This window comes from Ischnura elegans (genome assembly GCF_921293095.1).
Source record: "Ischnura elegans chromosome 13 unlocalized genomic scaffold, ioIscEleg1.1 SUPER_13_unloc_1, whole genome shotgun sequence".
NCBI classification, from domain to species: domain Eukaryota; kingdom Metazoa; phylum Arthropoda; class Insecta; order Odonata; family Coenagrionidae; genus Ischnura; species Ischnura elegans.
Window position 1 is genome coordinate 7,601,176 of NW_025791657.1, and position 18,488 is coordinate 7,619,663.

General features: G+C 39.1%; 1 protein-coding gene across 1 annotated transcript; it reads left to right on the forward strand.

Moving 5' to 3' along the window:
* The first annotated feature begins 690 nt into the window (after positions 1-690).
* On the forward strand, positions 691-17,990 carry LOC124172376 (transient receptor potential cation channel protein painless-like). The gene is made up of 3 exons (XM_046551823.1): positions 691-914; positions 7,729-7,943; positions 15,219-17,990. The coding sequence occupies exons 1-3, from the start codon at positions 878-880 to the stop codon at positions 17,691-17,693; spliced, it is 2,727 nt and encodes a 908-aa protein (XP_046407779.1). The 5' UTR covers positions 691-877; the 3' UTR covers positions 17,694-17,990.
* Positions 17,991-18,488: the final 498 nt, after the last annotated feature.

Below are 18,488 nucleotides of genomic sequence, written 5' to 3' on the forward strand. Positions count from 1 at the left end.
ATAACAATGGAAAAATGACAGGTGAATGAAGTGTGACTAATTATGTGAAATGTAAACATAGTCATATGGATTGACTGCTTTGATGAAAATAAGAATATAGTCAGTGGTTTAAGCGCTGGGTGTGCGTAAAAAGGTTGTGTACAGATTGAAGATTCATACCCCGGACGCCCTGGCACACCAATAACCAATGAAAATGTTGACGAGGTTAAAGGAATAATCTAATCTACTGAACACCTGATGCGATTAACACTCATTTCGGCAGCGGCAGCATCTAGGTGGACAAATAAGTAAACATTTCAGAAAAACAAAAATTACAGTAACTTTCTGAAGTCATCATTTGCGGATTTAATTTCATGGCCGGAGTCCTGAAAAACTGAATTCTGATTTTTGTGGCGCCTGCATTCAGAAAACACTGCACCCTGTGCCCAAAAAGGTCCAGGAAAGGTCATAATGTGTAACCGTGGCAGTCAAACAGGGAAAGGGACGTGTTGATAAGTAGAGGGGGGGAATATTTGGATATCGATACACACTGCTCCACTCCCGCCACCCGCGGAGGATTTTTATACGAGAATGCGCACGATGGCTGCGCCGAGAGCTTTATCTGCCTCCTTCAAATTATTCCCCTCCCAGTTTGACGTTATGGATCTTATGTTTCTTAAAAAGAACTGAAGGAGTGCAAAAAAATTCACTCCGATGCTACTAGTGATCACTCTGTAGCCGGAATCCAAGACCGGAGGATGAGGAGACGCAAACACTGCCTTTGGTGATGGACTCTTGAACTAAATGGTGCTAAGGAATAATGTGAAGGGGGTGGTTGTGGCATCCGGAGAAGAGGAGACACAGGCCGTGAGTCTTGAAAACTTTCCGGTGGCAGGCAATGGAGGCAAGCAACAAAGAACTCACTGACGAAGAGGGTACGTGACATATATTGGAATGTTTCTGCGTGTATCTCATCCATTGCCCATTTGAGATAATTGTGAGGATGCTATTATAAATCTGGATGATTTACCTGACACTTTATCTAGGCTAAAACGATATCATTTTGTTGCCATTTTTCGTATAAAACCTTTCCAGGCTTGATTTTGTGGAAGTTCGATATGTCCATGAGGAAGAACACAAGTGGTTGTTTCCAAAATTTATTTTAGATAATTTATTTGCATATAATTGAGCAGAATGTGATGAGTTTATTTGTAAAACCGAAGACAGAAAATGAATTCACCGTGTCAGAATTTTCGCGCATTCGAATATTTTATCCACCAATTGATTCATCCGAAAAGATTTTGGAGTCATCGATACATCCAAATGTTACGTCAGATGCATAACAATAATAATTCAACACTCAACAACCGACCATTATTTTAACACATTGTGCCATTTTCAAGGTCCTTGAAAAGGACTAAGGTACCATGAAAATGACAAAATGTGTCGAAACCATGGTTGACCGTTAAGTGTTGAACTAAAAAGTGTGGAAATTACTATTTGTGTTCTTAATCAAGTAAAGTGCCTTTTTACCCTTGCATTACAACACTTAAAAGTTATAAAATGATTTTTGGTAATATTGAATCGTGTGAAATATTAAATCAATTTTTTCATCCGTGGGGAATAATACCTATCAAGCAAATGTGATGTGCCGATGTGCTTGGTGATGTGCCGATAAAATAGCATTAGCTTATTTTTACCTGATTGATCGCCCAATTTCATGGAAAAAATAAGGTCATCAAATTATCATTATTTGCACATCTGCTGCCGATACAAGTTGTACACACCTTTCATCCTAAATGTAACTTGATTTGGCAAAATATCCATTAAAAGCAACTGCCAAGTAATCCACAACAAACCAGTTGAAACACCAAATTCAAAATTTTCATTGCTGGATCAGATAGTGAAATTTCCAATGTACATTAACTAGTGTACGAACATACGTGGGAATATGTGATAGTAATACTCAGTACCTTGGATAAAAAGCACTTTTTGGGTTTTTTAATGAAACACTTATCATAAGAACAAGTCTCCTATTTTTTGCTGTCCATCCCGTTTTCTTCTGTACAAAAGGTATTAAGAACGCAACTATAACGCTCGTTTACAAAAAAGCATTTAAATTAATACAGAACTATCATCCGTGCAAATATGTATGTCACTTATTAAATAGATAAATATTTTATATCTCAGGAAAAATACCTTGTTATGCATCAGACGTAACATATGAATGCATCAATGACTCCAAAATATTTTTCCACTCTTGCAGCACTTAATTTGGATGAGTCAATTGGTGGATAAAATAATTGAATTCGCGCCAATTCTCACACGATGATTTCATTTTCCGCCTTTGATTATACAAATAAATTCAAAACATTCAGCCAAAAACAAATAAGTTTTAACCCGGTCAACAATCCTAGGATTTCGTTGGACGCAGCTTTCCACTCAATTCTCCGATCAGCTAATCTTTTCGCACCTGCGTATTTCTTCTCTTACACATCCTCCTTTACCTGTTCCATACATTTAATTCGAGGTCTTCCTCTTCCTTTTTTATCATCAACTCGTTTTAATATTATTATGCTGCTGTTGGCACGGAACCCTTTTTCCTCTCGATGACGCCGGTAGGAAACCATTTAAGAATAATTACTTGTTTGTTAACGAGAAAAAACAGTTCTTTTTTCGATTTTTTTGATCGCGTACGGAAGAGTTAGCGACAAAAGTGATGATTAACAACATTAAATAAGAAATCACCAGAGATCTATAGTGGATGAATGAAATTAGAAAATAGCTAACAATAGTCATTCATGTAACTAATAACTTCAGGCTTTACTGTGTGAAACCTCTCCATATTGGAAGATAGGAAATAAAACTTTGTAAGTTTCACTGTTATTTAATTAAGGGCACGACCAGGGTTTCGAAACTTAGTTACATCGTCAGCATATCAATCATCAGTTACAACATACAGCATGCAAGACCAGTCACCTGACGATGTAACTAAGTTACGAAACCCGGGTCATGTCCTCAATTAAATAACAGTGAACCTTACAAAGTTTTATTTCCTTTCTTCCAATAGTCATTCAGTCATGTCATTTATCGTCTAAAGGTGAATGATAAAAAACGATTCAATCTTGTTGGCAAGATACAAACAAGGAAAATTGAGACCATAAAATGATAAGATTGCCAACAAGACAACAAGAAGAATTTCCATCAATCTTAACATATGCTCTTTCGGGTGATTAGATACTATTCAAAATTCCTTATTAAATTTTTCCCTAGTCTCGATCTTTAAAAGCATGAAGATTTGCCAAAATACCACTGCGAAGCATCTTCTGTTAAAAAAAGAATAAATATTTTACTGAGACACCTAATTTGTAATATAAAATATAGTTCAGTGTCTAATATTTTAAGGAACGTAGTATCATACTAGTTTTAGAGCGTGAATTATGTAATGAATTTTAGCCAGAGTGGAAGACAAGGAACCTACTGCATGACCCCTACATGCGTGGACAAATTCAAATATTGTAATGGATTTACCGCAACCTTTCCATTTCATTTCACTCCCGATACGGGATCAGGTGTAAGGATGAGACAGCAGGCATCCAGTAAGCCAATATTCAAACATGTCTGCAGCGCTCCAAGCCGTGCAAGAGTTCACCTTGCTACGTAGAGTACAGAGAAAAGGACAGTGTACATGCAAAACCAGTAAAATTTTGAATTTCGTGAAATATAAACGCTCCTCCCAAGAGCAGAGAAAGCGAAACAGATTTCTCTTCATATATACTCGTTGTCTTAAGTTATGAAATGTCTGAACCCATCCGCTTTTCAATATTCTATTGATTTGCGACATGCAAATTATCGTTCACGGTATTCATTGCAGCTCTCCAAAATTCCATATAAGGTCATTCGGGAACTTTGTCCTCACTTGCACTCAAGAGTAATTAAGAGAGGTAGTAGATTAAGGTAAATAGATAAACCACAAACCTGGTGGGTAACACCAGAGAAAATATTTACATGAATGTACCTATGGAAGATAATAATTCATAGTTATATAAAAATCCGCTTATTCTAACGAACTAATTTTCAGCTAGAACGCGTTCATAGAATAGAAACCGCATTAGCGATCCTTACAGTGGGAGAAAGAGCACTTGGTCTCCAACCGGGTTGCAAAATAAATTTGGTAAACTGCCTTAAGCCCCTATGACACTTCCCATTTTATTGGCCAATATATCGGCGCGCAATATTGGTTAAAATATTGGGCTTTACGTATCGTACGACACGTGCCAATATTTACACCAATATTGGCCATCAAAGTGTTCTTATATCCCGCTGTAGACCACCACATAACACAAAATGCAAAAGAGCATCTCAAGACGCAGATTGATTGCCAATGAGCTACAGAAAGGGAGATGGTATAATAATTGTAAATTTAATAAGTATTTCGAGGAGCTGCAAAGATATTCTGCGTTGCAAACCGCCTAAAAATGAATGTAGAGGAAGTGGCACTAATATATGCCGTAGCTAATATTCTAGCTGCGGTAGCTGAAGAAGAAGGTAGATACCGGCGTAATAGTGCCACAAAATATGGTGCAGGGATTGACTTTGGAGGCGAGAAGACGGCGACCGAGAAATTTTAGGAATGGTGGAGCATGAGCTGCGAGTGGAGGACTTGTCAACATATAACAATTTTTTGAGATTGAACATCATAGAATTCAACGAGTTGTTATCACTCAACGGCTCCATTACTCATTGACCTCTTGTATTTGCCATGCTCGGATAGAATAAATGTCCTTAAATTGGCAATTTTTGTCTTCACCTGTTCCTCTGTTACGGACACCAGCGGTTTTAGCCACGTAACTATGTCTTTCAGTCCATCAGCACGTACATTTCTATTCTTATACATCGTCGATTTAACATTGTATAAGCACTCGTGCGATTTGAACGCTTCTATTAAAAGTGACACAACTTCTTTAGTCCACATTTTCAAAATTTCACGCCAATTCTCGGAAAAGAAACTAATGCTTAGTAGCCAAACCAAATGTTTTGCAAAGAGCTTCTAGTTTTGGCCACTAGGAGTCGACAAGGCTGAGCTCTGATTGGAGATTGGCTGCGAAAAAATAGAACCTGTTCTAAATTCCAGATTGGGCGAGAAATTGTGTCCAAAATGTGAAACGGATATTGGGCTAGAAATTGGCATGTCAGTCGGTCCACAATCCAACATTCAATGGATTGGCCAATAAATTGGTAAGTGTTATACGGGCTTTAGGAAGTCGAGCATTGGTCAAAATTAAAAAAAAAATTCCCGTAGGAAGCGCACAACACGACTAAAATCATCCCCGCAGTCCGTGGGCTGGTCGGAATAAATGAATTGGAATCTGCTGCGATTGTACGCAAGGACTAAAAAAAATTACCCCAGTACTCAAGATACATTGCAAGTTACAAGCCAAAAATAATCCCCTCTAATTTTTACGTCAGTCTCGAAAATGTGTATCGCCTCATCTCTGTGGGTGATTTCTTGCCTTTAGGTGCTAAAGATGTAAGATATTAGAAAGATGTTAGATCAAAGGCTATGAAATAGTATGAACAAAGCTTTTCTTCCCGTTAAATACTCTATGTAAATATTTATTCCCTTGCATGCTAGACGTGCACTATAGAGATATTTGATTTGCCTATGCAAAAGAAATGGATCGAAGAATCTATTACAGATCATAGAGTGATTGGTAAATGAAGTGCGACAAAGCTTGTGAAATGTTAAGCAAGTACTAGGGAGACTTTGCTATGAAAATAGAAAAATTTACATAGAGGTTTAGCTTTTCCGTGACGGCCGTAAAGATGTTGAAGATGGCAAACACTGTGGGCGCCCAAGCACATCAATAATCGATGAATTTGTGAAAAAAATTTATGGAATTATTATGAACATCTTATGTAAAATTTGGTACGGCTAGGATCATTTGGAAGGAGAATACAATTATGTAGAAGAATAAGTAATTATGGACGAAATTATTATTATTTTACAAACACCCATCGTTTATATCTTTAACATTGTAACCGGAGTCTAGACAAACGAAATTTAGATTTTCGCGGAGCAAGCAATCGGTAAAGACTCCATCCTATGCTTTAGTGATCCAGGATAGAAGCTGGGATATGTAGATAGGTAGCCGGGTTCCGGGGACACCATTGGAAAACATTGCAGTCAAACAGGAGAGGGGACGTGTTGATAAATCGCGGGGGCAATATCTGGTAATCGGGAGACACTGGACCACTGCCGCCACCCAAAGACCATACTCATACAATAATGGCCTTGCGCCGAGAGAGTTTATCTTTTGTTCATTTCAATTATCCCTCTCCCAGTTTCACGTCACCACTGGTTGACTATATGTGTACTCAGGTGTCTTGTACCAGACGATGGATTTGTAAGCCGAAACGCGCCGTACGAATTTTTATATCGTGGACAAAATGTAACTTCAGAAATTTTGATTTTTTTTTGGTAGAGACTGCAATCTTTAGCTTCCAGAGACAATGAAATCAGGATGATAACAGAATTGGAGTACTTTGATTGGAATTGGAGTAATTTGATGGCATTGAATTTCCCAACGTCGTCTTTCTTCTTGGTTGAGAAGTTATAGAAGAACTCTGAGGAGAGAAATCGCCGCGTCCAAAAACTGATGATATACGTTATTGTCCTTACGAAAAGGATGAAGGAAACAATACAATCATGACGGATAGTGAAATGATCAGTTATTTTCAAGACAAAAATGGCGTCCAGGATAAGCTAAATTCAAATACACTGCCAATTTTTCGCACAGAACAACGAGATGACACCTGGAACGTTTTCAATGCGTGGCTTAAATGGGCCGAGGTTGACACAGTAAAAGCAAAGGTTATTCTGACAAATTGAAGACTTCAAGAAAGATTTTCACTCGTGTCATTTGCATAAGAAACATGAAGTTTTTCTTGTAAAACGCCATTCATATAAAAATGTTAAAAAATCTTTTGCCATGTTCCTTTCTGTTCCATTAAAATCACTTTACTGCTTTGTTCTCAGTATGATTCCATGGCATACATTGGCCGATATTTTCTGATAGCTTCAAACTGCGAATGCAAATAATCGTATTACTATTTCCCTTATCGAATTCCCGTTACGGATTCTAGTGAAGTTTAACTGTTCTTATTAGAGTCACACACATTCAGAGTTTGTTCTGCCTTTATCTGCCCTAATCGTTACTGTAAATTTGACATTGAAATAAAATCTACTTTTATTCACACCTTTATCAGTGGGGAGATTTGGCGTCACTATATGAAGTTAGTACACATACACATAGTTACACATTAAAATGTTTCTTTTTTGGTAAATTTTGCTGGTTTCATACACGTTTTCAATTTTCCGGCGAATTCCATAAACCGGCTATACCGCGGCTACATTTTTTTCGGATGATCGAGGTGGCATTATATCGCAAGATGATTTCTCACATCGGCGGATCTAGCAGGGACACGGGGGCACGTGTTCCCCCCCCCTGAATTTTAAAAATATGCAAGATTTTTAATACGGTCTCGTTTTCATTGCGTTCGTTTTGTATTACGAGGTATCCTTGACCCCCCTTCCAGAAAAAAACACCTGAATACGGCCTTGCTTGTGCCCCTCCCAAAATTAAATCTTGGATCCGCCCTTGATTTCTTAGTAGCTATGTGATAATGCCAATAAAAATGTACCTCCTGGTTATTCAAATGCATTCCTATTTGTCATTGTCATTACAGATGGAAACAAAATGGAGCTGCAACCCCTCACATCAGTAGCGGTAATACCGAAGCGACCCGAAAGAGGAGCATCTCAGTCAGCACAAGATGAACTACTTACAGCTATAAAACTCAATTCAGTCCATGACGTCGAGCGTCTCCTTTCGGAAGAAAACCTAAATATCACATATGGCTATCCATATTATGGATCGGGCCTATATATTGCCGCAAAGGAGGTTAGATGAAAAATAATTTACATGTTCAGAAAGCTTAGAAACAATGATAGAAGAATGCTATGGTACGATAATAAATAATAACACCGTAGTCCCCATTTAACATTAAAATTAATAGGGGTGGTCATTGCGCGAGTAAATGTCAACTAGGTACCTCGAATGTAAATTTTAGCGAGGGAAAAATAATAGAATCATTTCATCTCACCATTTTTCGTGATTCAGCTCCATAATTTAACAGAGAGGGGGAAACTACGTATCTTGCTCTGCCTTTTTAATGCCGTATTTTTATGGCGTTCAGAATGGCGAACACATCTCTGAATTGATAGTGGTTCCATTGAATGGGCCTTAGTTTGGCTATAATTAATAAATTTCTGAGCGGTATTTCTAACACGCGCTTTACAATCCCAAAATACGCCATTCCAGCAAAACGATCTATAAACTAGGCCGTTGGTCTAGTGGTGACCACGTCCATCTCTTACATGAGGGGCTCAGGTTCGATACTCCGTTTGGACAGTATATCTCGCAGTTTTCAATTTGATCGCACGGCAACAATTTTTTCAATAAAGTTAGTTGCAGGAACCATCGGAATGAGAAAAATCTTTATCATCATAACGGCTTATAAGTATTTAAGCAGTGTTATTTCGAGCGCGGCATTGAAAAAGGCGGTGCAAGATACATGGTCTCCCCTTGTAATAGTGCATTAACTTAAGGATTGGGAAACATTTTTCTTAAATACTGTAACATTATCGCTATTTACGGTACGTTGATAGTGAGTACTCCTCTGAAAGCGATTTGAACATAATATTGTTGGCATGAGAATTAACAGACTTGAAGTAACCGTGTGCATACACTTTTTTTATCCCCATTAGGAAAGGGTAATTTTATATCTTTAATAATTGAAATTTAAATTCATAACCGTGCAAGTGCAATGTTGGCTATATGCTAAGAAAATATAAAAGGGGTTCTGTTTCTTTTATTAACGTGTTTTTAGAAAACTTAAGCGCCTGTTTTTGCCTTTGAGGCACTTGTTGAGTTAGCACTAGGTGCAATAACTTTGAAATCAAATATTAATTTATAATCCTCGTCATGAGGTGCTGTACCTTTTGCTCCTGAGTAGCCCCTCGTAAATTGTTCAATATCTGATCAAGAAGCTCTAAATATTTCTACCTCCCCGTATTATTTCGAACTCCAAAATAAGATCCAGCGCGAGGCAAAGTTGCCACAATTTCTTCAACTTAGGAAGGTCTTCTGGGTTTCCTTAGGCGTTTATTCATTTTACTGAGCAATATTTCGCTAACGTTCCAGTGGCTTCCTTTGGTCCACTGAAGTCTCGACGAAGAAGTTTGATTGCCTTTATATTTTAACCTTCCTTATTGTCTCCCTAGTCCGTTAATCGAGCCGAGAGGTGGGGTGGGTGATGCGAGGTCGCACGTTTAAGAGGAGAAGTGGGAGGTACTTTGGCAATTTGGGTGAGGCGTGGGACGCACCGGAGATCCCGAAGCATCGGGATGAAATGTAAAAAGTGAGAAACAGAAAGAAAATAGGTAAGGCAATTCTGGAACCTTTCCATGAATGGTGCGCTTGAAAGAAAGAGAACTTCCGGCATTAGATTTTCATTCGACATAGATTTATTTTGATTTTGAATGACGTAAAATACGCTGGAAAATACATAGGACTGACATTTCTGACGTCAGCGAAAATAACTAAACAAAGCTAACCCTGAAATGACGTTATGAATTTAAAAAAACAGAGACACAAAATAGAGAATATTTTCCTTTCCTTCGGTCCGCAATCGAATTTTATGCCACGTGTTGAATGCATTTTTCATCTTCATTGAATTGATTATAGTTAACTAAACGCTGCATAGATTTTGACAAATTGAATAATAATGAAATACAAGAAAAATTAAATACACTCCCTATCCTTATAACACTATGCAAAAAAACTCGCACACACACTCGCAATCACACACAAGGGACAGGAAAAAAGGGAGAGGAAACAACGAATTAAACAAGCTTGACGCAAGGGGAAAGACGGCTTTTTGCTCCCTTTTGAGGGGGGAGCCTCTTGAACACAGGGGTTATATTTTTTTATAAGAAAGTAGCATTGATAGGGACCTCTCAATAACGTGGCTCTTCTTTTTATGCGTAAGAAGTGAGATTTGGGGCATGGAAACTACTTATCAGGCCTTTGGTCCGTAGTTTTGGCAAACGGATTCATTTGGTTGGCTCGTACTACGTGGTTGATTCGTTTTCTGCTGCCAACGTGGTGGACCGAGCTGCTAGTGAAGTGCGTTCAAAATTTTCTCTTCTCCACCCACACCGTAGTCTCGTTATTTCGAGATAGAACAGTGGTGATCAGAAATATGTCGACGAAAAATAGTCAAGGGACGAATGATAATGATCTGTGAAAAAAAACTGGTTGCTCGTAGCAATGACAACTGATGGTGACTCATGAATGTGAGCCATCTAGATCTTCCATAAAAAAATCTCCCTGAAGCTTGCGTACACAAACAATTTATACCACCATGGAGGGATACAATCCCGGAGGGGGGAAAGAAGAAAAAAAAAACGGGAAAAAAAACACTATTCACTCTTCCGCCGTCAATTTGGGAGGGGAATTACTTCGTCCGAATTTGAATTACTCCGTTCTTCAAAAGGGGGTGGTGGAAACTTTTAGGGGTTGAAATCCGCGGAGCAGAGTCATCAGGCAAGGTGATAGAGGGGTGGGGAATGCACTTTTTTCTTCTGCTTCTCACTCAGGCACACGATTAGCATACTCTAAGTTGTGGTAAGGAAGGGGGAACAACAACTTACTCACATGTTGTTTCGGGTTTCCCACCGGAGAAGGTTCTCCATCTCTGCCGACGTTTCGATGGACGTGTCGTACATCGTCATCAGGGCTTGTCTTCGGGTTGAGTGATCCGACTTATATAGCATGGGCTCCTGGTCAGGTGACTTGCGATTGGTCCTTCTTTTCCCGCCTTTTTTCCTGGGCATCACCAATGTATTTAAGCACCAGTTTCCACGATTTGCTAAGGGCGTAACCAGCATCACGATTCATGGTGTTAGTCGTCGTTCGAATTTCAATTGCTTCCTTGGTCAGCCTTTCCCAGAATCTGTCCACACGGCACAGGACCTTGGAGTTCTCCCAGCGAATTGCATGGTCGTGTGATATGCTTTGCTCAGCCTCGGCGGATTTTTCCGGTTGGCCGAGCTTGAAATGCCGCTGGTGTTCTTTTACCCTGGGGCAGAATTCTGTACACCGTACCGACGATTTTCGGTGTCGGTAAGCCGGTCCTACCGATAAGTCTCGGTATGGGCGATTCAGGTGACACGTTTTACCGATGATTGTCGTTATCCCACCGGCAGTTGTCGGTAAAACCGTCGGTACATACCGACGATTTCAAAACGCTCGGTAGGACCTACCGACACTTTTTAAGCAACATGGCAGACTTTTATTTTTCACTTTCCGGCCTAAGCTGACGATTTTAAATCACAATCTACGACGCTATATCCGTGGAAGTGCTCTAACTGTATGTTATTTATAATAAAAATGATTGATTAAACACTTGAAACGCCAAGTTTACCTAGTTGAAGCAGTACAATTGGCAAACTTTGCCAATGTTACACGCATATTACATTATGCGTTCCAATAGCGTAAGGTATTTACATCATACATATTCCGTCATTTTAAGCATGTAACGTTTTCCTTTGCTTTTAAATTACTCACAACAAGACACGATAGGTATCTATTGTTGATTCGTAAAGGTTTGATCCGAAATTAATGTATATTTTCAATAAAAGCGAATGGCTGCCATACGGTATTGATGCACTTTCAATGAAACATATCCGTGGACATTTCGTTAACTTTCATATTAACTTCAATATCCTATTTCAGCATCTGAGAATGGGAGTATGAATGAAAATAATCCTACCTTCGTAAATACCCTTGAGAGCATCAGACAGCAACGACGAAATAGAAAAATCATATTGCTACCATATATGAGAAGAATACAAATGGCATCACTTAACTCCTCTCAATCCTTGACGTCGTTACCGGTGCACAAAACTTCCGTTCAAATTACTGAATTTACTTCACCATACTAACCAAACACCGTACGGGACTTTAATATAGGTTTTTATTATTGTCATAAGATCACTGAGTAAGTACGTACCGTGTATTCCATCGGAAGAAAGGGGCAAATAAAACGAATTATAGCACGAAAAAAGGAAACATTTAATGAATCATTCATCATACAACTGCAAATATTTCATTTAAACACGAGATAACCTTCATACCTTCAACGTTATAGCAAAAATTAACACCGATCCAGTATATTTAGTCCAAGTCATATCAACGCAAAGTTGTTTGAAGTAACACACAAATGTTATCAAAATGCAAACGTTAACATTTCCAAATAGATAGCGTAAGTATGTCACTCAAGTTCACAATCACAACACTTGACGCGATGATACCTTCCGTGACTTCCGCGCAATCTCGGTGTTTTTCTCAACGAATGTATTGTAAATAGCACACAATGTGATTTCAAGCGACAAAAATGTTTTCTAATTAAATAATTACCCTTGTGGAAGTATCGGACTTAGGGCGAACAATGAGGCAAACGATGTAAACAAGCCGTGGCTGAAGATGAAGGTTACATTGTTACAATACTAATAAAAATAATTTTGTCACTGCTAATCACAGGAATAAAACTATAATAAGCGTAGGTGAAGAGTTATGTAGCAGATGAAGTCCTCTTCAAGACAATTGTACTTGAAAATGCCGATACTTAAAGTACCAAATGTTGCCGATACTCTTCTATCAACGACCGTTGAATCCTTGATTATAAAGGCTTTTTTACTTAGGCTAGAAATATTTCGATGTCAAATACAGTAAAATCTCCGAATACAAGCCTCATTGCACCAACGGGAGCAAGAAATTGTGTTCGCAGAGTAATTAAACAGCGTAAATATCTCGCAAAGCAGTGATCAACTCTTTTTAACATCTTCGAGGGCTGCCGAGTATCACATGGCGTTTTCGGAGCCTCATTTGTTTTATGCAAAGAAACTAGATATATGATTAGTCGAGGCGCCTAGCCTCGCATGCAGGTGCCACTTTCGTACCTACAAAAGCATTACGTCACGAAATTGTCGGTTGCACCGACAATCTCTCGGTTGCGGCGTATTGTGAATCACATTTCTATCGGTGCAACCGACGATCGTCGGTCGCTACCGACACGGACGATCGTCAGCATCCGTGTACAGAATTCTGCCCCTGGTTGCGATAGTCCTTCCTGTCTCACCAACTTATACCTGACCGCATTCACATGGAATCTGGTAGACCCCTGATGTCATAAGACCGTAGGGATCCTTGGCCATCACGACTTGGTTTCTAAGTTTTGCAGGTGTGCGAAAATATGTTTTAATGTTATGTCTATTGAGTATTTTAACTATTTTGCTTGAATCATTCGAGACGTAATGTAGGCCAGCAAATTCTGTTCTGTCCTTAAAGTTTGCAATTAGCGGGGAGAGTCGTGATCCCATGGCCACTCCGTCGGTTTGCTCGTAGAATTCTCCGTCATACTTGAAATATGTAGTCGGTAATGCGTGATGAAAAAGTTTATCCGTGTCACTTTTAAACTTGGATTCCAGCAGACGCAGCGTATCCCTTAGAGACACTCGGGCAAACAGAGTCATTACGTCAAGGCTTATCATTGTGTCGTCTTCTCCAAGTTGGATATCTGCAAGAGTCTTCACGAACTGTGATGGATTCATTATGATGCGATCAGAGTTGCCTACATGCGGTGATAAGATGTTCGTGAGAAATTTCGCGAGGTTATAGGTGGGTGATCTCCTATGGGTTAAAACCTCAAATCTTTCAACTCACTGTCACTCGAACACCACAAGCACATACAGCACATTTCTCACATAGCAATGGAGAAGATCACAGGTGAAATCATAAGCGAACGCTCTCCTTTTCGCAAAATTCCCATTTGAAAGGCCCTTATGTAACCGGAAAACTGGCGACGGTTACAATACACAAAAATCGTAGGATATTTTTTTCTCATACAAAAACCTTTTATTTTTTATAAATATTAATTTATAGTTTCGCTAACAGTGGGCCCTGGTCGCTACTATAGTGACGAAGATATTCCTGTCCCGCCCTTCTTTCCCTATCCATTCCCAGTTTGTAATAATTACTGAAATTCAATCAAGTTCCTCTTATACACAAATTATTAAAAGGAGTTTCATTACATTATCTTCTTCTGGTGACCTATCCCTCAGGGATGGTGTTACTTTCTTTTATGCATAAGGCATTCTCTCTTTAACCAGTGACAGAGAAGTACAGCGAGCATTTGTGGGATTCGGTCCAGATGAAATGAGAAGCTCTACTGCATTCCTATGACCAGAAGTTACAGCAAGGTGGACGGCAGCGTCTCCACCTCTGTCTTTGGAACTTATGAAGGATCTTAATTCGATGAACTCCTTTAAGGGTTTGAAATGATCTCCCCCACATGGTTTCCTCCACCAATATCCGTAGGCTTAATATTTATTCCCAGGTGCTGGCCCACAGTATTTTTGCCAATTTGTCACTCTCGTATTGTAGGAGTATTATCAACTATTATTCATGCTTACCTTCCTTTCAAATGGTGAATAGCATTGTGAGAAAAATCCACACAGAAAAATCATTCGCCTTAACAAGGATACGATCTCGGATCCCCAGCTTAACTGGCTAAAGCGCTACACTGGAAGTCGGGAGATACGCGTTCCAATGCTGGTCAAGGCGTATAGGTTTTTCTCTGTGAATTTTTCGCGCAATTTGTGCATTGAGGGTGACTCCGTGAAGATATCACCGTGGCTAGTCCGGTATTCTTAAATCACTGAATAACATCATCACACTCCTCTTAATTGATTGCAATGGCCAAGTGCCCAAAAATATTTTTCCTTTAAAACTTTCTATATTTATAATTTAATGCAAAATCCATACAAGGCTTATCATTCAAAGGTGTTACATTACATAGTAATAGGACTAGGAAGTCTAGAGGCCATGTTCAACTATGTACGGTTATTAATGCTTTTGTTGAAGTAGGTCTACAAAATAGAACTATAAAACAATATCCAAATACTTTGAGATAGGCTAAAAGGCCACTTTCTAATGTGCGGCCAATATCTATCCATTAATGTACAACTTTTAAACAACTACATTATTTTTCTAGCGTTAAACAATGAAGTTTTTTATTTCTGTTTAAATAAATAATTACACCTTTTTCCCCAGGGACTCACTGATGTGGCAAATGTATTGATCGACCGTGGGGCCGACGTGAATGAATACAACGCCACACGAAAAAATACACCTCTCCACGCTGCATGTGAATTGGGACACTCGGATATGGTGAAGCTGCTGATAGCTAAAGGAGGGAAATTAGATACCGAGGACGCGTTTGGGAGGATACCCTTACACTTAGCAGCCAAGGGACCTCCATCGGGAAAGCCGTATGGGGAGGGTCACCTGAAATCCATAAAGAAATTGATTGCTGCAGGATCCCCCAAAAATGCCGAAGACAGACAGGGAAACACTCCCCTCCTCCTCGCTGTAAATGCAGGTCATAGGGATGCAGTAAAGCTTCTGATTAAATTAGGGGTGAGTCCAGATGCTGACCAAACCTCTCGATCATTTATTGAAAACCACATGCCAGATGTGAAATTAGAACCACGAGAAAGTCATAGTTCACCAGAAGGTGATGATATTGTAAAACTCCTTTTCAATTTTGTGTATGAAAGAAAGGTGGATGAATTTAAAGCATTGCTACCCACTGCCGTCAGGAAAAAACTGGATTTGGGCCAATTAAATGATGGCAGGGACACCTTATTACAGTATGCATGTGAACATGGGGGCCGAGAAGAATACGTTAGGGTCCTTTTGGAATTACGCGTTAACCCTAATGCAACATTTAATGCGAATAAGGATCAGCCTTTACTTTTGGCTGCTTACCAAGGTAACAGTAATGCTCTAAGTCTCCTTGTTGATTGCAATCTCACTGACTTATCAGTCAGTGATGAAAAAGCAGAAACTGCTTTGCACAAGGCAGCCAGGATGGAAAAGAAGGAATTTGGAGAGGGGAATTATCAGAAATGCATCGAAATCCTTACCAATGTCAACGAAAAGGCCAATGATAAAACACCAAAGGAGAAACGATTAGATGTCAATGCCATTGATTCTAAGGGAAATACAGCCTTACATTATGCTGCGTATAACCTTGAAGGAGGTGGTCGTCAAGTAGGAGAAATTGTGGCAGCTTTGCTTCGTGCAGGGTCTTATTTTGGGATTCGAAATAAAATAGGGGAGCTCGCAATAACTAGAATTCCTATTCCAGCTATTGAAAAATGTATGAATGACTGCATAGGAACAAAAGGTAAACCTTATGACGAGGACTATAAATTAACATTTGATTACAAATTGATTGTGCCTCCTTCTAACTCATCAACCGCCAATAAGGAGAATACAGGTGATGATGACTACAACACACTTATCAAAGAAACTGAATTATTTTCATATTTTTGTATCTCGAAGGAGCACCAAAGATTGCTGAAACATCCCATTATTACAAGCTTCCTGTATCTGAAATGGCATCGTATTCGTTGGATCTTTTATGGCTATCTGTTACTCTATTTAACACTTGTTTTCTTCCTTACGCCTTATATTCTTGTGACTTATTGGGCAAATTCAAAGCAAGACGTAAGTGAGAAAATGGAATGGAAAGATTACTTGTTTATATTTTCATCTATCTTGCTTACGGTGTTAGCTTTTCTGGAGCTTATCCAACTAGTAATATCACCAATCTGCTATGTAACAAAAATAGAAAATTTCCTGGTACTTGCTATGATTTTTCTCACAATGGTAATGCTATTTACTAATTTAGAGCACCATGTGAAACAACACCTTGCAGGTGTTTCAATCCTATTGCTTTGGATTGTACTTTTCCTCCTAGTTGGACAGCACCCACGACTATCAACATACATAACAATGTTCAAAACTGTTTCCGGTAACTTCATTTCCATCCTTACCTGGTTTCTAGTACTATTAATAGCATTTGCACTGAGCTTCGTAACATTACTTAACAAAAGGAAACCAGCAAATACAGAGCAGAAGCAGGAAGTAGAAGGAACAGAAAACAGTATAATTTCTGATCTTGGATATGCTTTTCTCAAAACAGCAGTGATGCTCACAGGAGAGTTGGATTTGGAGAATCAGCCCCTCAACACATTTCCTCTCACTAGTCACCTTGTTTTCCTACTTTTCATTTTCCTGATTCCTCTAGTGCTACTTAACCTTCTACTTGCATATTCAGTCAGTGATATACAGGCAGTGAGGGACAAGGCTGAATTAATAGGGTATATGTCGCAGGTAGCTTTCATATCGAAAGTGGAATCTGTAATGCTTGGACGCCCACTTGCTCGTCTAAGTAATCTATTTAGGCGGATAACCAAAAAGCCTTTAAACCGCTCTGAGACATCAAGGAATCCTCAGATTGATACTAATGGACGAAATGAGTGTTCAAAATTCCTCTTCACCTTCCTCCAAAATAGAGTCTTCTCTGGGCTCAAAGGCGCTGAAGTTTCAGTGAATGGTGGAAACATTCAATGCATTCCAGCGGAAGAAACATACAAATATAAGTGCTCCATGGATCCAGAGGTTATCAAGGCAGCTAGAAGCAAATTATTGCCAGTATTGGCAGTAAGTGGAAGATGATCGATGGATATTTGAAATTAGTGAGAACCAGTTATGGTCGCAGTCAAAAAGACCATCATACAAACGGTACTAAAATTAAATTTGCAGTTGAAACATGTAATAAACTGTTTTATTCCTTCAAAATTATCAGCTGAAAGGCTACTTGTATTTGTTCAGGGAGGCATAATAAAATACATTCTAACATCGCAATGATTTTGAACCTGTTTCCAAATCAATTAGTTACCCTGTGCTTTAAAACCACCACTGCTGTTAATATTGCGGCTAAGTTTTTAAATAAATTATTTGTATAAAACTCAATGGTAATTATTCCTTTTTGAAACAATCGAAAATTTACGAAAATTTTAATGAAGAATACAAAGGAAAAATGATATATACTGAACTGGAATCAATAGATTAGCTCTAAGTTTGCAATTTTGGATTGAATTACACCACACTATTGGCAAATCTTGCGGTGAAAGGGGTAATATTAATGAATATTACTACACATCGGCAATGCTATATCCCGAACAAAGTAATTTTAACTGCAATGACACTGGAAGTTGAAATTATCAAACTTTTCTGGGGTAACACACATACAATATGCAGGGAGCAAATAGGGTTCGTTGAGGAAAGACTTAATACGCCAACCAGGGGCGGTCTGGGGTGATTGGAGGCCCACGGCGGGGGCTTATGATGCCCCAATCACCGGAGGTTTCGCCCCCCCCCCACTAGAAAATTGAGGAAATTGCATGCCCAGGCATGAATTTTTACACATTCCAAGTTCCGAATCGCCCCGCGGCACAGTGGGCGGAAATC

Bases quoted from the DNA above. Each gene is read 5' to 3' on its own strand.
- LOC124172376 (XM_046551823.1), top strand. From the start codon at position 878: ATGGAGGCAAGCAACAAAGAACTCACTGACGAAGAGG. The intron at 915-7,728 runs GTACGTGACATA...TTGTCATTACAG, and splicing joins AGAACTCACTGACGAAGAGG to ATGGAAACAAAATGGAGCTG. The intron at 7,944-15,218 runs GTTAGATGAAAA...CTTTTTCCCCAG, and splicing joins TATATATTGCCGCAAAGGAG to GGACTCACTGATGTGGCAAA.